This window comes from Oncorhynchus keta, chromosome 27 (genome assembly GCF_023373465.1).
Source record: "Oncorhynchus keta strain PuntledgeMale-10-30-2019 chromosome 27, Oket_V2, whole genome shotgun sequence".
Taxonomy (NCBI): domain Eukaryota; kingdom Metazoa; phylum Chordata; class Actinopteri; order Salmoniformes; family Salmonidae; genus Oncorhynchus; species Oncorhynchus keta.
The window spans coordinates 837,516-856,073 of NC_068447.1; the positions used below are offsets into that span (position 1 = coordinate 837,516).

Here is an 18,558-nt window from a genome sequence, read left to right on the forward strand (position 1 = left end):
AAGATTGTAATCCCCATATATAAATAACATTATATTGGTTGCAAGAATTGTGTATGATAATTTAAATAGAAAAATTATTATGTTTTGAATCCGGCGTCGTTTTGCATATCACTTCATAAAACATGTGCCATGGAATTATTACGTCAAAAGTCTCTCCCAACTACTTACAATTGTATTCAACCAATTTTGGTCTTTAATGCAGGGCCGACAGACAAGTTCCTTACTTTTTTCCCCTTTCCCTCTTCCATTTTTGCGGCAATGCTGCAATTAGTTGGTTGTAATTTTGGGTACAGCAGACAGGGTAGTCTAGTGGTTAGAGCGTTGGACTAGTAACCGGAAGGTTGCAAGTTCAAACCCCCGAGTTGACAAGGTACAAATGTGTTGTTCTGCCCCTGAACAGCCAGTTAACCCACTGTTCCTAGGCCGCCATTGAAAATAAGAATTTGTTCTGAACTGACTTGCCTAGTTAAATAAAGGTTAAAAAAAATATTTAGGTGCCTTTTGGCTAACGCCAATCGGGCTGTCATGTGCCTTTTACTGAGGAGCGGCTTCCGTCTGGCCAATCAACCATAAAGGCCTTCAAAGAAGTACTGAGTAAAGGGTCTGAATAATTGTAAATGTGATATTTCAGTTTTTATTTTGTAATAAATCTCTATAACCTGTTATTGCTTTGTCATTATAGGGTGTTGTGTGTAGATTGATGAGGGGGAAAAAAGTAATTTAATAATTTTTAGAATAAGGCTGTAACGTAACAAAATGTGGAAAAGGTCAAGGGTTCGGAATACTTTCCGAATGCACAGTAAATATAGTAATACTACAGTATTTAGGCAATATTATTCTAGAGTATTTTTTCATTTGGGTTACCTGTAAATGTTCAACATATTTGAACTAAGACCACAATGGAAATACATTGTGTGGGGTAGAATATTCTACACTACAAAACACTACAAAACTCTATATTAAGCACTATGCGATCAAGGGGGCATCGAGGGGGCATCGAGGGGACATCGAGGGGACATCGAGGGGACATCGAGAGGGCATCGAGGGGACATCGAGGGGGCATCGAGGGGGCATCGAGGGGACATCGAGGGGGCATCGAGGGGGCATCGAGGGGCATCGAGGGGGCATCGAGGGGGCATCGAGGGGGCATCGAGGGGGCATCGAGGGGACATCGAGGGGGCATCGAAGGGGCATCGAGGGGACACCCCAAAGACAGCACATTCAAATAAAAACAGCATCGACAAATCTAGCAGTAAAGCAGACCAATCGATCAGAATCATTCTAACGTTAAGCACTGTGAGATCGAGGGATACTGGTGTGTAGTATTTGACAATATACAACAACATTATATAGTACATTGCTTTCAGATAGTATTGTTATTCCACATTACAACCTGAATTTAAAATGGACGCCGCATTTTGTTGGGTTACAGCCTGAATTCAAAATGGATTCAATTCTTTGTTTTGTGTCACTAGCTTACAGACAATACTATACTATACTACTATATGCCATTTAGCAGACGCTTTTATCCAAAGCGACTTACAGTCAGTCATGTGTGCATACATTCTACGTATGGGTGGTCCCGGGAATCGAACCCACTACCCTGGCGTTACAAGCGCCATGCTCTACCAACTGAGCTACAGAAGGACCACAAAACAAAACCCCATAATGATAAAGTGGAATTATGTTTTTACTAATGAATAAAAAAATCAAACGCTGAAATGTATTGAGTCAATAAGTATTCAACCCCTTTGTGTTGGCAATCCCAAATAAGTTCCGGAGTAAAAATGTGTGTAACAAGTCACATAACTAACTTTGACTCTAATAGTTTAACATGATTTTTGATTTACTTTCTCATCTCTGTACCCCACACATACAATTATCTGTAAAGTCCCTCAGTCGAGCAGTGAATTCCAAACACAGATTCAACCACAAAGACCAGGGAGGTTTTCCATTGCCTTGCAAAGGGCTGCTATTGGTAGATGGGTTAAAATAAAGTAGCAGACATTGAATATCCCTTTGATCCTGGTGAAGTTATTAATACACTTTGGATGGTGTATCAATACACCCAGTCACTACAAAGATACAGGAGTCCTTCCTAGCTCAGTTGAGAGGAAGGAAACCGCTCAGGGATCTCGCCCTGAGGCCAATAGGGACTTTAAAAGGGCTCCCGAGACGCGCAGAGGTCTAAGGCACTGCATCTCCGTGATAGAGGCGTCACTACAGGTCCTGGTTTGATTCCAGGCTGTATCACAACCAGCCGTGATTGGTAGTCCCATAGGGCGGCTCACAATTGGCCCAGTGTTTGGCCTGGGTAGGCCGTCATTCATTGTAAATAAGATTTTGTTTTAACTGACTTGCCTATAAAGGTTAAATAAAAATGAAATTCAAAATGTAAAACACAAGGCCAAATCTACACTGGAGTTGCTTTACCAAGAAGGCAGCGCATGTTCACCAGTTACAGTTTAGACTTACATCTGCTTGAAGATCTATGGCGAGACCTGAAAACGGTTGCCTAGCAATGATCAACAACCAATCTGACAACTCATTTGACAGAGCTTCAAGAATTTTTTAAAGAATAATGTGCAAATCATGCACCATCCAGGTGTGGAAAGCTCTTAGAAACGTACCCAGAAAGACTCACATCTGTAATCTCTGCCAAAAGTCCTTCTACAAATTACCGACTCAGGGGTGTGAATACTTATGTAAATGAGATATTTCTATATTTCATTTTCAATAGATTTGCAAAAAAGTCTGAAAACATATTTTCACTTCGTCATTATTGGGTATTGTGTGTAGATGGGTGAGAGAAAAAAAATGATCAATTGAAATCATTTTAAATTCAGGCTGTGACACAACACAATATTGTAAGAGGTAAGGGGTATGAATGCTTTCTGAAGGCAGTAGAAGCACTACACCGTCAAGGGATTCTACAGTGTGAAGGACTCTACAGGATACGACAGTTAACCTCAGAATTATACATATAGTACTATAGTCATCTGGAGTATGTTGTTGTGTGGGTTTGCCCAATCCCAAATTGCCCCATATGCCCTACATAACTGTGAAGATCTGATTGGACAGCTGTTAGTGATAGTGTCAGTGATTGGCCATTTGGAAGCTCCAACATATTGCTTGCTACCTGCTACTGTTATTCCTACCCTCTCAGGTCTCTAACAAAGAAGTACACGTTTAGCCAAACATACCCACCCATCCTCACGTACCTTGACAGAGTAGGCCAGTGATATGGTGACAGCGAGCGGCAGGCCCTCAGGTACAGCCACCACCAACACAGTCACTCCGATGATGAAGAACTTGACAAAGTACTGGACATAGACTGGAGTACACTCTGCTAGCCACACACGATCTGGAAACATCAACTTATTAAATATTATGTTATTATTACTATATACAGGGCATTCTGAAAGTTTTCAGACCCCTTGACTTTTTCTACATTTTGTTAAATTACAGCCTTATTCTAAAAATTATTAAATATTTGTTTCACATCAATCTACACACAATAACCCATAATGACATCACAATAACCCATAATGACATCATCACAATAACCCATAATGACATCACAATAACCCATAATGACATCACAATAACCCATAATGACATCACAATACCCCATAATGACAAAGTGAAAACAGGTTTTTAGATCATTAAAAATAAAACCAGAAAGGAGTGACCAAAAACCCGATGGTAACTCTGACAGAGATCTTCTGTGGAGATGGGAGAACCTTCCAGAAGGACAACCAACTCTGCAGCACTCCACCAATCAGGCCTTTATGGTAGAGTGGCCAGGAGGAAGCCAGTCCTCAGTAAAAGGCACATAACAGCCTGCTTGGTGTTTGCCAAAAGGCACCTAAAGGACTCTGACCGTGAGAAACAAGATTATCTGGTCTGATGAAACCAATATTGAATTATTTGGCCTGAATGCGAAGTGTCACGTCTGGAGGAAACCTGGCACCGTCCCTAAGGTGAAGCATGGTGGTGGCAGCATCATCCCTACCGTGAAGCATGGTGGTGGCAGCATCATGCTGTGGGGATGTTTTTCAGCAGCAGGGACTGGTCAGGATCAAGGGAAAGATGAATGGAGCAAAGTACCGAGAGGTCCTTGATGAAAACCTGCTCCAGAGCATTCAGAACCTCAGACTGGGGGCGAAGGTTCACCTACCTGGAAGCCAGTGGAGAGTTCGGAGGAGCGGGGTGACATGAAAGAACTTGGAAAGGTTGAACACCAGGCTGGCTACGGCGTTCTGGATCATCTGCAGAGTTTTGATGGCACAAGAGGGATGCCAAGCCAACAGCGAGTTGCAGGAGTCCAGATAGGACTGGTTCCTGTGTGAGGTAGGGTCGTACTCTACGGATGTTCCTCTTCCTGTGTGAGGTAGGGTCGTTCTCTACGAATGTTCCTCTTCCTATGTGAGGTAGGGTCGTACTCTATGGATGTTCCTCTTCCTGTGTGAGGTAGGGTCGTACTCTACTGATGTTCCTCTTCCTGTGTGAGGTAGGGTCGTTCTCTACGGATGTCCTCTTCCTGTGTGAGGAGCAGGTGATAGGAGATGTTCCTCTTGTGAGGATATGACCAGTGACTTGGTCTATAGAGAGGTAGAGGAGAGGTCCATGTTCCTCTTCCAGTGATAGGAGGGTCGTACTCTACCGACCCTCTTCCTGTGTGAGGATATCTACGGATGTTCCTCTTCCTGTGTGACTTGGTCTATAGAGTTCCTCTTCCTGTGTGAGTAGAGGAGAGGTCCATCCTCTCTTCCTGTGTGAGGTAGGGTCACGAATGTTCCTCTTCCTGTGTGAGGTAGGGTCGTTCTCTATGGACCTGTGAGGATATGACCTACGGATGTTCCTCTTCCTGAGGTAGGGTCTATAGAGTTCCTCTTCCTGTGTGAGGTAGGGGTCCATCCTCTTCCTGTGTGATAGCAGTGATAGGAGTTCCTCTTCCTGTGTGAGGATATGACCAGTGACTTGGTCTATAGGGAGTTCCTCTTCCTGAGAGGAGAGGTCCATCCTCATAGCAGTGATAGGAGAGACCATGTGAGGATATGACCAGTGACTTGGTCTATAGGGAGGAGAGGAGAGGTCCATCCTCATAGCAGTGATAGGAGAGACCATGTGAGGATATGACCAGTGACTTGGTCTATAGAGAGGAGAGGAGAGGTCCATCCTCATAGCAGTGATAGGAGAGACCATGTGAGGATATGACGGAGCTGAGTGACTTGGTCTATAGAGAGTAGAGGAGAGGTCCATCCTCATAGCAGTGATAGATAGAAGAGACCATGTGAGGATATGACGGAGCTGAGTGACTTGGTCTATAGAGAGAAGAGGAGAGGTCCATCCTCATAGCAGTGATAGGAGAGACCATGTGAGGATATGACGGAGCTGAGTGACTTGGTCTATAGAGAGAAGAGGAGAGGTCCATCCTCATAGCAGTGATAGGAGAGACCATGTGAGGATATGACAGAGCTGAGTGACTTGGTCTATAGAGAGAAGAGGAGAGGTCCATCCTCATAGCAGTGATAGGAGAGACCATGTAGCTCAGGATAGAGACAGAGCTGGGTAGTGACTTGGTCTATAGAATGAGAAGAGGTAAATCCATCCTTGCAGTGATAAAAGCCTGCAAATGGCATATATATTATTATTATATTATTATATATTATATTATATATTATAGGAGAGACCATGTGAGGATATGACGGAGCTGAGTGACTTGGTCTATAGAGAGAAGAGGAGAGGGACTAGAACCGAGCCCTTGGGAGAGTACATGGTGCAGACAGATGAGAGCAGCCTGCCACGTAGAAGGTATATAATAATATAATGATGACAGAACTACGTGAGTTTTGTATTTTTGAATTTCCTGGTCGCATATTTAGATTTGTGGTTGCAACTATGATTCGAGGGTAATTTTATTTTTCAAGCTTGTATCATGAGGAGTGAAAGATTTAACAAAGGTCATAAAACTAAGTAATTTGACATTTGAATACATTCAATGAGCTTTGCAAGCATAATTTATTTTCAGAATTATTACAAGTCCATTTACGTATATGAATATTCTGATGTTAATCAAAAATACACAGATTTTGAAGCTGCACACGCTTGGAGTTCTGTCACTATGTTCACGTTACCAATTAAAAAATGAATTTGATCTGGGGGCAGGAGCTTTAACTCCTGACCAATCATTTCCATCTGTCAAAAACACATTCGCCTAAACATTGGCTGAATTGATCCATCAATCAAATCTCAGGAAGTAGCTAACCACATGGGCAATAGAGGACGAGGTAAATGAAAATAAAACGATCTACTTGAACATAATGGTCTCGTTTCTCTGTGTAAATATATTTTTTTGTGAAGTCATGACTGTAGTTTTCTTATCATGTGAAATATAATTGTACATTTCAGAGGAACTCCAGACCAGCCATTGACAGCATCTATTGGGCTCCTGAGTGGCGCATCTCAGTACAAACGGCGTACCTGGTTCGAATCCAGGCTGCACCACATTGGGAGTCCCCATAGGGTGGTGCACAATTGGCCCAGGTTTGGCTGAGGTAGGCCTATGTTATGTAACTGATGTGAAATGGCTAGCTAGTTAGCGGTGGTGCGCGCTAATAGCATTTCAATCGGTGACGTCACTCGCTCTGAGACCTTGAAGTAGTTGTCCCCCATGCTCTGCGAGGGGAGAGATGGGTAACGATGCTTCGTCAGTTGTCGATGTGTACAGAGAGGGTCCCTAGTTCGAGGAGAGGGACGGAAGCAATACTGTTACATCTACACTACCTTTCAAAAGTTTAGGGCCACTTAGAAATGTCCTGGCTTTCCATGAAAACATGCAAATTGAATAGGAAATATAGTCTTGAAAAATAATGATTTTTAATTGAAATAATATTTGTGTCCTTCAAACTTTGCTTTCGTCAAAGAATCCTCCATTTGCAACAATTATAGAAAGTTGCAGACCTTTGGCATTCAAGTTGTTAATTTGTTGAGCTAATCTGAAGAGATTTCACCCCATGCTTCCTGAGGCACCTCCCACAAGTTGGATTGGCTTGATGGGCACTTCTTATGTACCATACGGTCAAGCTGCTCCCACAACAGCTCAATAGGGTTGAGATCTGGTGACTCTGCTGGCCACTCCATTATAGACAGAATACAAGCTGACTGCTTCTTCCCTGAATAGTTCTTGCATAGTTTGGAGCTGTGCTTTGGGTCATTGTCCTGTTGTAGGAGGAAATTGGCTCCAATTAAGCACCGTCCACAGGGTAAGGTATGGCATGGTGTTGCAAAATGGAGTGATAGCCTTCCTTCTTCAAGATCCCTTTTACCCTGTACAAATCTCCCACTTTACCACCACCATATCACCACAGACCATCACATTGCCTCCACCATGATTGACAGATGGCCTCAAGCACTCCTCCAGCATCTTTTCATTTTTTCTGCATTTCACAAATGTTTTTCTTTGTGATCCGAAACACCTCAAACTTAGATTTGTCCATGACGCTTTTTTCCAATCTTCCTTTGAGGTGTTATTTTGCCAATCTTTTATTCGTATTGGCCAGTCTGAGATATGGCTTTTTCTTTGCAACTCTGCCTAGAAGGCCAGTGGGTACTATTTAATGAAGCTGCCAGTTGAGGACTTGTGAGGCGTCTGTTTCTCAAACTAGACACTAATGTACTTGTCCTCTTGCTCCGTTGAGCACTGGGGCCTCACACCACTCTTTCTATTCTGGTTAGAGCCAGTTTGTGCTGTTCTGTGAAGGGAGCAGTACAGGGCGTTGTACGAGGTCTTCAGTTTCTTGGAAATTTCTCGCCTTCATTTCTCAGAACAAGAATAGACTGATGAGTTTCAGAAGAAAGGTCGTAATCGAACCCACAAATGCTGATGATCCAGATACTCAACTAGTCTAAAGAAGGCCAGTTTTATTGCTTCTTTAATCAGAAAAACAGTTTTCAGCTGTGCTAACATAATTGCTAAAGGGTTTTCTAAAGATCAATTAGCCTTCTAAAAGGTTAAACTAGGATTAGCTAACACAACGTGCCATTGCAACACAGGAGTGATGGTTGCTGATAATGGGCCTCTGTACACCTATGTAGATATTCCATTTCCAGCTACAGTAGTCATTTACAACATTAACAATGTCTACACTGTATTTCTGATCAATTTGATGTTATTTTAATGGACAAAAAAATAGCTTTTCTTTAAAAAACAAGGACATTTCTAAGTGACCCCAAGCTTTGATAGGTAGTGTATATGCTAGCTATATTTCTTACTGACTTTTGAACACTTGTCAAACTACTTCCTTCCACTTCCTGTTCATTGATTAATTGGTGACTGAAAGAAGTTAGAAAGAAAAAATGACCTTATAATTTCACAGCAAATGGGCTATTGGTTGGTATCATTTTCTGATGTGCACATATTTATTTAACTAGGCAAGTCAGTTACAAATTCTTATTTACAATGACTGCATACCCGGGCCAAACCCTAACGACGCTGGGCCAATTGTGCACCTCCCTGTGGGACTCCCAATCACAGCCAGTTGTGATACAGCCGGGAATCAAACCGGGTTTGTAGGGACTTCTCTGCGTTAGACTGCTGCACCACTCGGGAGCCCAGCGGTCTAAGGCATTGGTTTTCATGTTTTTGTTGTCATTCCATTTCAGGTGTAGAGGGAGTCAGATCACTAGAAAGCAAAGTAAATACTAACACGTCTTTGGTGATGAAAGGGACAACTATTTATTGTCATCTCTCCATCAGGCCACTGCTGTGATAAGGGCCTGGATGGTGACATCTTCAAGCAGCCTAACTGAATACTGGGGCCTTCATTAGGACCGTGTTTACAGCAAGAGTCACATTTAACCTGTACTGTATATGTAACGACTCAAAGAAACTGCCAAAAACACTAGAACTGACTTATAGTATATTCACTTGTCTCTGGCTGCGTTGAGAATTCTGATATTCTTTGGTATTTTGACCAATCACATCAGATCGTTTTTCAGTGCTGATTGATTCTGAGAGCTTTTTGAACCATAAGCTCGCAGTGTTTTCTGCCTGTGGTCTGATGTTTAAGTTATCGTAGTAGTTTAGTAAAAATGAAGGGACCAACAGGCCATGAAAAAGTTATGTTTTGTAACCTATTTAAGTAAAATAAAAACATGAGTAGTTTATACAAAACTTTATTGCATTTGGTGGTCATCCCCCAAATGTGACCATTTACAGCCTTGCTAGTTTCATCCTTCCTCTGGGAACTGTCTGCTGACAGGGTGGTAGGTTCGTTGATGTTCTAGAGTTCCACAGCCCAGCAGACTCACCTAGAGGTAAAGGGGTGGACATGTTAGTTTTTAAAAATAAAAGTCTGGTAGTCAAGTATATCACAACCAGTGGAGCTTACTTCTCTGTGCTGTGGAGAGATCGCAGGTAGGTGGTCAGATGGCTGTGGAGGTGGGTCAGATGGCTGTGGAGAGAGGTGGTCAGATGGCTGTGGAGGATAGGTGGTCAGATGGCTGTGGAGAGATCGAGGTAGGTGGTCAGATGGCTGTGGAGAGATCACAGGTGGTGGTCAGATGGCTGTGGAGAGATCGCTGTGGAGAGATAGGTGGTGGTCAGATGGCTGTGGAGAGATCGATGGCTGTGGAGAGATCAGGTAGGTGGTCAGATGGCTGTGGAGAGATCGCAGGTAGGTGGTCAGATGGCTGTGGAGAGATCGCAGGTAGGTGGTCAGATGGCTGTGGAGAGATCGCAGTAGGTGGTCAGATGGCTGTGTCAGATGGCTGTGGAGAGAGATCGAGATGGTCAGATGGCTGTGGAGGTAGGTGGTCAGATGGCTGTGGAGAGATCGCAGGTAGGTGGTCAGATGGCTGTGGAGAGATCACAGGTAGGTGGTCAGATGGCTGTGGAGAGATCGCAGGTAGGTGGTCAGATGGCTGTGGAGAGATCGCAGGTAGGTGGTCAGATGGCTGTGGAGAGATCGCAGGTAGGTGGTCAGATGGCTGTGGAGAGATCGCAGGTAGGTGGTCAGATGGCTGTGGAGAGATCACAGGTAGGTGGTCAGATGGCTGTGGAGGTTCTTGGAATATTCTGCCTCTGTAGCACATGTAAAGAGATGGATAGAGGTACTGAATGCTAAGTCATGCATATTTAACTTTTAAATTTTTTTTTACATACAATGAGATCCAAAAGTATTGGGACAGTGAATTTTTTTGTTGTTTTGGATTTATACTCCAGCACTTTGAAATTATACAATGACTGAGGTTAAAGTGCAGACTGTCAGCTTTAATATGAGGGTATTTTAATCCATATCAGGTGAACCGTTTAGAAATTACAGCACTTTTTGTACAGAGTCCCCGCCATTTTAGGGGACCAAAATTGTTGGGAAAATTCACTTGTGTATTAAAGTATTAGAATGTTAAGTATTTGTATTTGTGCGTCGGTAACTTTGCCATTCATCATTATTCCCGATTCATTCAGAATGATCCATAATCATGCTAGCATCCCAATGAATGTAGAAGTTTAGTCCCCTTGCCACAGTTTAGTACCCTGGGACAGAAATCTCCCATGTCTGTGTTTCTTGAATGAGCTTCCCAAGTTACAAGTTTGGCTACAAGTCTGCATGATAGAATTAGATCCACACATTATTCTTCTTCTAACCTTGTGAATAAACTCCAAGGTGTTTTACCTGGTGTCTGTCTGGGTGTTGGGGATGTGCTTCAACCTGAGTAAAAGAGGAGAGAGGGGGAAGAAATTAATCTCACTGCTCAAATTGCAGTCCTGGTTCAAGTTGCTGGGAACCATAACTACCTTAATTAAATGTGCCATCATTTTTTAAAACAATTTTACATATAAACTTGATCAAGTTATCCCCATTTACTTTTAACTAGCTAGTCTATTTGCTGTGAAATTGAGAATTCAACTGTTGAGAAAGCAACAGTCACCAACTAACTTATCAATAAAGTGGAATTAAGTAGTTTGACAGGTGTTCAAAAGTCAGTAACAAGTCTTTAAAATATAGAGAGCAAATATATAGTTTTTATTTTCTAGAAACTTAGCTAACATTAGTTACAATGCAGTGATGATAGTGGGAGTTAACTAGCTTGCTTTCCCTAAATTTTCAATTTAGCTAGACATCTATCTAGCTAACCGCATTGACTGTACAGCAGCTTTATCAATCCGATGATTAACTTGCAAATATATTTGTTTTCCTCTTGCATCTAAAGCAGTCTGATAAAGCTATAATGAATGTCAGAGGCCAGCTTGTATTGGTTGGTCTGGGGTTCATCTGAAATGTACATTTATATTTCACATGATAAGCGAACTACTGTCTTTTCACACAAAAATCTATATACACGCAGATAAAAAGAGACTTTTACCTTCAAGTTGCTTGTTTTGGTTTGAATTAACTCGTCCTCTTTGGCTCATGTGGGTAGCTACTTCCTGAGATTTAATTGAAGGAACAATCCAGCCAATGGTTAGATGTCTGTGGTTTTGGCAGAGGAAACGGATTGGTCAGGAGTAAAAGGTCCTGCCCCCAGAACTGCTCAAATATAATATCTATTTGCGAATCTCTGTCTACAAATTTACAAAACTCTCTTGGTAACGTGACGACAGTGACAGAACCCCGAGCGCATGTAGATTCAATATCAGTAAGTGTCGGTTATTTTTGATCCACAGAAAAATATTCATACTTATAAATTGATTTATAATAATTCTGAAAATAGATTATGCTTGCAAATCTTATTTAATGTATTCAAATGTCAAATTACAAGTTGTTAAATCTTTCACTCAACAGGATACAAGTGTGCAAAATTAAATAGCATATTTACGAATCGTAGATGCAACCAATAATCTCAATGTGTGACAACGAAATTCAAAATAAAAACTCATATAGTTCTGTTATCATTACAATCCCATATTCTAAGAGTGTGCAGAGTCTGAGACTGCAGAGAGGAGGATCTGATGGTCTTGAATGCAGCCGATAGATCTAGGAGGATGAGAACAGAGGGGAGAGACAGTTTTGGCAGTGAGCAGAGCCTCCGTGACACAGAAGAGTCTCAGTTGAGTGATACATCTTGTAACCTGACTGGTTAGGGTAAAGAAGATCATTCTGAGAGAGATAACGAGAAAGTTCGTCAGAGACAGCACACTCAAGTGTTTTGAAAAGAAAGAAAAGAAGGATACCGGTCTGTAGATTTTGACATCCGAGGGATTGAGTATTGGTTTCTTGAGAAGGGGTGACTCTGGACATTTTGATGTCAGAGTGGACTCAGGGATGAGTTGATGAGGGAAGTGAGGAAGGGGAGAAGGTCTCCAGAGATGGTCTGGAGAAGGGAGGAGGGGATGAGGAAGGGAGGAGGGGATGAGGGAGGGAGGAGGGGATGAGGTCGAGCGGGCAGGTTGTTGGGTGGCCGGACCTCACTAGTCACAGAATTTAATCTAGAGAAAGTGGAGAACGTGGTCAAGGCGTGGGGTAGTTATGTGTGAGTGGGACCAGTGGACACAATAGGCGGAGTGAATGAGGAGCAGGTGGAAAGTGTCTTGGATGATAAGTCCTCCAAAAGTTTAGTTTTCCTCCATTTTTCCTCTGCTGCCCGCAGCCCTGTTCTGTCAGCTCGCAAGGGGTCACTCAGCCACAGAGCAGGCGGGGAGGGTCAAGCCGACCGGCAGGAATGGGGACAATGTCATAGGATGCAGAAAGGGACGAGAGTCGAGGATCGGGTCGAAGATACATGATCAGGAGACAGAAGAATTTAGCAGAAGGGACAAATGATTGGATAGAGGAAGGGAGAGAGAGGGAATCTGGGTAGGGGCTGAGTGGTTAGAGTTGGAGGAGAGGGAGACAAAAAAGGAAACTAAGTAGTGATCAGAGACCAGAAGGGGGGTTGCAGTGAGATTAGTGAGAACAGCCTCTAGTAGAGAGGAGGACAAGCGAATTGCCTGCCTTGTGAGTGGGAGGGGACTGGGAAAGTGGGAGGGGACTGGGAAAGTGGGAGGGGACTGGGAAAGTGGGAGGGGACTGGGAAAGTGGGAGGGGACTGGGAAAGTGGGAGGGGACTGGGAAAGGGTGAGGTAAAAAAGAGGACGGAAATTAAGAGGTGAAAACAAATGAAAGGAAGCTGCCCAATGAGAGGTGAGCCATCGTCAGGAACTGAGCTTATCATGGTTTCAAGCACTAACCCTCCAATAGGAAGTTGCAACAAACATGTTTGATTATTGGCTTCAGCATGGAAATATATTTCACTCCACACATTGCATTTGCATTTAGAAAATGTACTCCATGTTCAAACAATGTTTTATTTCTAAATGTTACCTTTATTTTTCTAGACAAGTCAGTTAATTAAGAACAAATTGTTATTTACAAGGACTGCCGACCCCGGCCTACCGCGGCCGACCCCGGCCAAACCCGGCCTACCCAGGCCAAACCCGGCCTACCTCGGCCAACCCCGACCAAACCCGGCCTACCCCGGCCAAACCTAGCCTACCCCGAACAAAATCGGCCTACCCCGACCAACCCCGACCAAACCCGGCCTACCCCGGCCAAACCTAGCCTACCCCGGCCTACCCCAGCCAAACCCGGCCTACCCTGGTCAAACCCGGCCTACCACGGCCTACCCCGGCCAAACCCGGCCTACCCCGAACAAAATCGGCCTACCCCGACCAACCCCGACCAAACCCGGCCTACCCCGGCCAAACCTAGCCTACCCCGACAAAACCCGGCCTGCCCCGACCAAACCCGGCCTACCCCGGGCCAAACCCGGACGACGCTGGACCAATTGTGCTCCGACCTATGGGACTCCCAATCACCAACGGATGTGATACAACCCAAACATTATAAGAAGATTATCTTGCCGTTGATATGGCCTGTTAGTGACCAGGGTTGGCTGGGGTTCCTTTCTAAATGTAATCCGTTACAGTTACTAGTTACCTGTCTAAAATTGTCATCAGTAACGTAACCCAAACTCAGTGACATAATCTGATTACATTCAGTTACTTTTAGATTACTTTCCCTTTAAGAGACACTAGAAGAATACAATAATGTATGTAACCAATTGAACAACATCTATTGCAGGATAAATCAATGTTAAAGTTTACACAGCCGGCCTTATATGGATGTTACATTTGACTTTATGGGTTGGTTATGAAGGCGTCTTCGAACCCATCGCTTTCTACTAAATATAATAATACTATTCAATTATATTTTTACATTAAAAACCAAAGTTTATCAGCATTCCAGTCATTCCAATACATGTTATACCCGTTGATCTTCAAGAATAGGACTTCGAAATATGGAAGTATAGATTAGCCAAATAGTTTTACCTGAGCATAACCCCAAAACGAAGGACTTATTAGCCAGCCCTACTCTGTTGTTTATGATGTTGTTGTCATGGAGGACTGATTGGGCTCATTGATTCGAGTTGAAAAATAAATGCTGCCCTCATGGAATGGCATGCTTAGAGCAATACTGAAATTTGCATGTGAACATGCTGCATTTTAAATCAAATCGAACTCCACGTGCCCCAACAACTGTAGACTTTACAGTGAAATGCTTACTTACAAGCCATTAAGCCGTTTACCAACAGTGCAGTTCAAATCCACAGATGAAACAATAACAAAATATTGACCAAATAAATTTTGGTAAAAGCTGAGGGATGGGGACTGGAAAATAATACAACTCTCAGACTAATAGACAGAGCTGTGAATGGAAGGACTGACCATCATTTATAAGGACTATTGTTTTTTTTTGTTATAAAGCTTTGATATCTTGTTTAATTTACAATGTTTAAAGGGCAAATCCATTGATGAAACAATAACAAATATTTTGCCCCGTTCTGATATTTTGACAGTAAAAAGCTGAGGATGGGGACTGGATTTATAAATTATAATAATCAGACTAATAGACAGAGCTGTGAATGGAAGGACTGACCATCATTATATAATACTTCTGTTTTATCCATGTTATATAAGCTATACAGTGTTTGTTTACATTTACAACTGTTTACAAACATTGGAGTAAAACAAGCTTATATTTTTTTATTTATTTTATTTTATTTTAGTTTTTAAATATTTTTATAAATGCATTCATCAAGAATCAACTACAGATTGCTCATTTAAGTCTATCAAAAGTGTGTCAGTTTGAGCATGTGTCCATTAGGCTTGTGTTTTTGTTTTTATCAGCAGGAATAGATTGAGCAATAAAAGCCCCACTGTTATATAATTCCATAGGTTGGAATCCGCACTATGCAGCTGTTACAAGAGCGCATTTTTCACTGGCTGTCCACTGGTTTCAAAAACAATGATTGATAGGCAGCTTAAACTTCTTGAATTTAACCATTATTGGGTTCAAATAGACATTTAGATTTGTGAACAGCCGTCCACAATTCGTAAGAAGCTAAATGAGAGGGCAGCAGTGTAATTCACATCAATGCGCTATGTAGATATCAATGATAAGTGATATCCATATCGCCGTAGGAAACAGAGGAGACAGAGAAACAGATGATGAGACAGAGGAGGTGACAGAGAAACAGAGGATGAGGCAGAGGAGGAGACAGCCACAGAGGAGGTAACAGAGGAGGAGGCAGAGGAGGAGACAGCGACAGAGGAGGAGACAGAGGAGGAGACAGCAACAGAGGAGGTAACAGAGGAGGAGGCAGAGGAGGAGACAGCAACAGAGGAGGAAACAGAGGAGACAGAGAAACAGAGGATGAGACAGAGGAGGTGACAGAGAAACAGAGGACGAGGCAGAGGAGACAGCCACAGAGGAGGTAACAGAGGAGGAGGCAGAGGAGGAGACAGCAACAGAGGAGGAGAGAGAGGAGGAGACAGCAACAGAGGTAGTAACAGAGGAGGAGGCAGAGTAGGAGACAGCAACAGAGGAGGAAAAAGAGGAGGAGACAGCAACAGAGGAGGAAACAGAGGAGACCGAGCAACAGAGGACGAGGCAGAGGAGGAGACAGACACAGAGGAGGAGACAGAGGAGGAGACAGCAACAGAGGAGGAAACAGAGGAGGTGACAGAGCAACAGAGGACGAGAAAGAGGAGGAGACAGAGGAGGAGACAGCAACAGAGGAGGAGACAGCAACAGAGAGGAAACAGAGGGGACAGAGAAACAGGATGAGACAGAGGAGGTGACAGAGCAACAGAGGGCGAGACAGAGGAGGTGACAGAGCAACAGAGGACGTGAAAGAGCAACAGAGGAGGAGACAGCAACAGAGGAGGAGACAAAGGAGGAGGCAGAGGAGGAGACAGCAACAGAGGAGGAGACAGAGAAACAGAGGAGACAGAGAAACAGAGGATGAGACGGTGGAGGTGACAGAGCAACAGAGGATGAGACAAAGGAGGTGACAGAGCAACAGAGGATGAGACAGAGGAGGTGACAGAGCAACAGAGGATGAGACAGAGGAGGTGACAGAGCAACAAAGGAGGAAACAGAGAAACAGAGGAGGAAACAGCAACAAAGTAGGAAACAGATGAGGAGGTAGAGGAGGAGACAGCAACAAAGTAGGAAACAGAGGAGGAGGTAGCAACAGAGGAGGAAACAGAGGACGAGATAAAACAACATAGGAGGAAACAGAGGACGAGACAGAGCAATAGAGGAGGAGACAGCAACAAAGTAGGAAACAGAGGAGGAGGTAGAGGAGGAGACAGCAACAAAGTAGGAAACAGATGAGGAGTTAGAGGAGGAGACAGCAACAAAGTAGGAAACAGAGGAGGAGGTAGCAACAGAGGAGGAAACAGAGGGGAAAGAGAAACAGAGGATGAGACGGAGGAGGTGACAGAGCAACAGAGGGCGAAACAGAGGAGGTGACAGAGCAACAGAGGACGTGAAAGAGCAACAGAGGAGGTGACAGAGCAACAGAGGATATATATGCAGAGCTGACGCTTTTATCAGAGCGACTTACAGTCATGTGTGCATACAGCTACAGAGGATGGTCCCGGAATCAACAGACTACCCTGGCGACAGAGCGCCATGCTCTACCAACTGAGCCACAGAGGGACCACAGAGGAGGTGACAGCAACAGAGGAGGAAACAGAGGAGGAGGCAGAGGAGGAGACAGCAACAGAGGAGGAAACAGAGGAGGAGGCAGAGGAGGAGACAGCAGCAGAGGAGGAAAACAGAGCAACAGAGGACAAGACAGAGGAGGTGACAGACCAACAAAGGAGGAAAAAGAGCAACAGAGCAGGAGAGAGTGGATGAGACAGAGCAACAGAGGAGGAAACAGAGAGGAGACAGAGCAACAGAGGAGACAGAAACAGAGAAACAGAGGACGAAACAGAGGAGGAGACAGAAGAGGAGACAGCAACAGAGGAGGAGACAGAGGAGGAGACAGCAACAGAGGAGGAAACAGAGGAGAAGACAGCAACAGATGAGGAAACAGAAGAGACAGAGAAACAGAGGATGAGACAGAGGAGGTGACAGAGAAACAGAGGACGAGACAGAGGAGGTGACAGAGAAACAAAGGAGGAAACAGAGCAACAGAGAGGACGAGACAGAGCAACAGAGGAGGAGACAGAGGATGAGACAGAGCAACAGATGAGGAAACAGAGGACAAGACAGAGCAGCAGAGGAGAAGACAGAGGACGAGGCAGAGCAACATAGGAGGAAACAGAGGACAAGACAGAGCAAAGAGAAGGAGTTAGCAACAGAGGAGGAGACAGAGGAGGAGACAGCAACAGAGGAGGAAACAGAGGAGGAGACAGAGAGGAGACAGCAACAGAGAAGGAAACAGAGGATGAGACAGAGGAGGAGACAGAGCAACAAAGGGGAAACAGAGAAACAGAGGATGAGACAGAGGATGAGACAGAGCAACAGAGGAGGAAACAGAGAGGAGGACAGCAACAGAGGAGGTGACAGAGCAACAGAGGGGAAACAGAGAAACAGAGGCCAGAGAGATGAGACAGAGAAACAGAGGACGAAACAGAGGAGGAGACAGCAACAGAGGAGGAGACAGCAACAGAGGAGGAGACAGAGAAACAGACGAGACAGAGAAGCAGAGGAGGAGGCAGAGGAGGAGACAGCAACAGAGGAGGAGACAGCAATAGAGGAGGAAACAGAGGAGACATAGAAACAGAGGATGAGACAGAGGAGGCGACAGAGCAACAAAGGAGGAAACAGAGAAACAGAGGAGGAAACAGAGAAACAGAGGAGGAAACAGAGAAACAGAGGAGGAAACAGAGGAGGAAACAGAGGACGAGACAGAGCAACAGAGGAGGAAACAGAGGACGAGACAGAGCAACAGAGGAGGAGACAGCAACAAAGTAGGAAACAGAGGAGGAGACAGCAACAGAGGAGGAAACAGAGGATGAGACAGAGGAGGTGACAGAGCAACAGAGGGCGAGACAGAGGAGGTGACAGAGAAACAGAGGACGTGAAAGAGCAACAGAGGAGGTGACAGAGGAGGTGACAGAGCAACTGTGGACAATACAGAGGAGGTGACAGAGCAACAAAGGAGGAAACAGAGAAACAGAGGAGGAGACAGAGGAGGAGACAGCAACAGAGGAGGAAACAGAGGAGGAGGCAGAGGAGGAGACAGCAACAGAGGAGGAAACAGAGGAGGAGGCAG

At 44.1% G+C, this 18,558-nt stretch overlaps 1 protein-coding gene and 2 long non-coding RNA genes across 5 annotated transcripts in view; 1 reads left to right on the forward strand and 2 right to left on the reverse strand.

Moving 5' to 3' along the window:
• LOC118374750 (plasma membrane calcium-transporting ATPase 3-like) overlaps positions 1–18,558 on the reverse strand; it is a 189,391-nt gene that overhangs the window by 93,714 nt on the left and 77,119 nt on the right. For all 3 annotated transcript variants that reach the window (XM_052481242.1, XM_052481241.1, XM_052481243.1), the window contains one exon: positions 3,222–3,364. In XM_052481242.1, coding sequence (XP_052337202.1) covers positions 3,222–3,364 — 143 coding nt within the window. The remainder of the gene's footprint in view (positions 1–3,221; positions 3,365–18,558) is intronic.
• Positions 9,391–10,062, forward strand: LOC127912318 (uncharacterized). The gene is made up of 3 exons (XR_008081777.1): positions 9,391–9,421; positions 9,648–9,713; positions 9,879–10,062. It is a non-coding gene; the product is annotated as an uncharacterized LOC127912318 (long non-coding RNA).
• LOC118374749 (uncharacterized) lies at positions 9,894–14,574 on the reverse strand. The gene is made up of 4 exons (XR_008081778.1): positions 13,656–14,574; positions 11,371–13,625; positions 10,680–10,715; positions 9,894–10,087 (listed from the first exon to the last, which is right to left on the reverse strand). It is a non-coding gene; the product is annotated as an uncharacterized LOC118374749 (long non-coding RNA).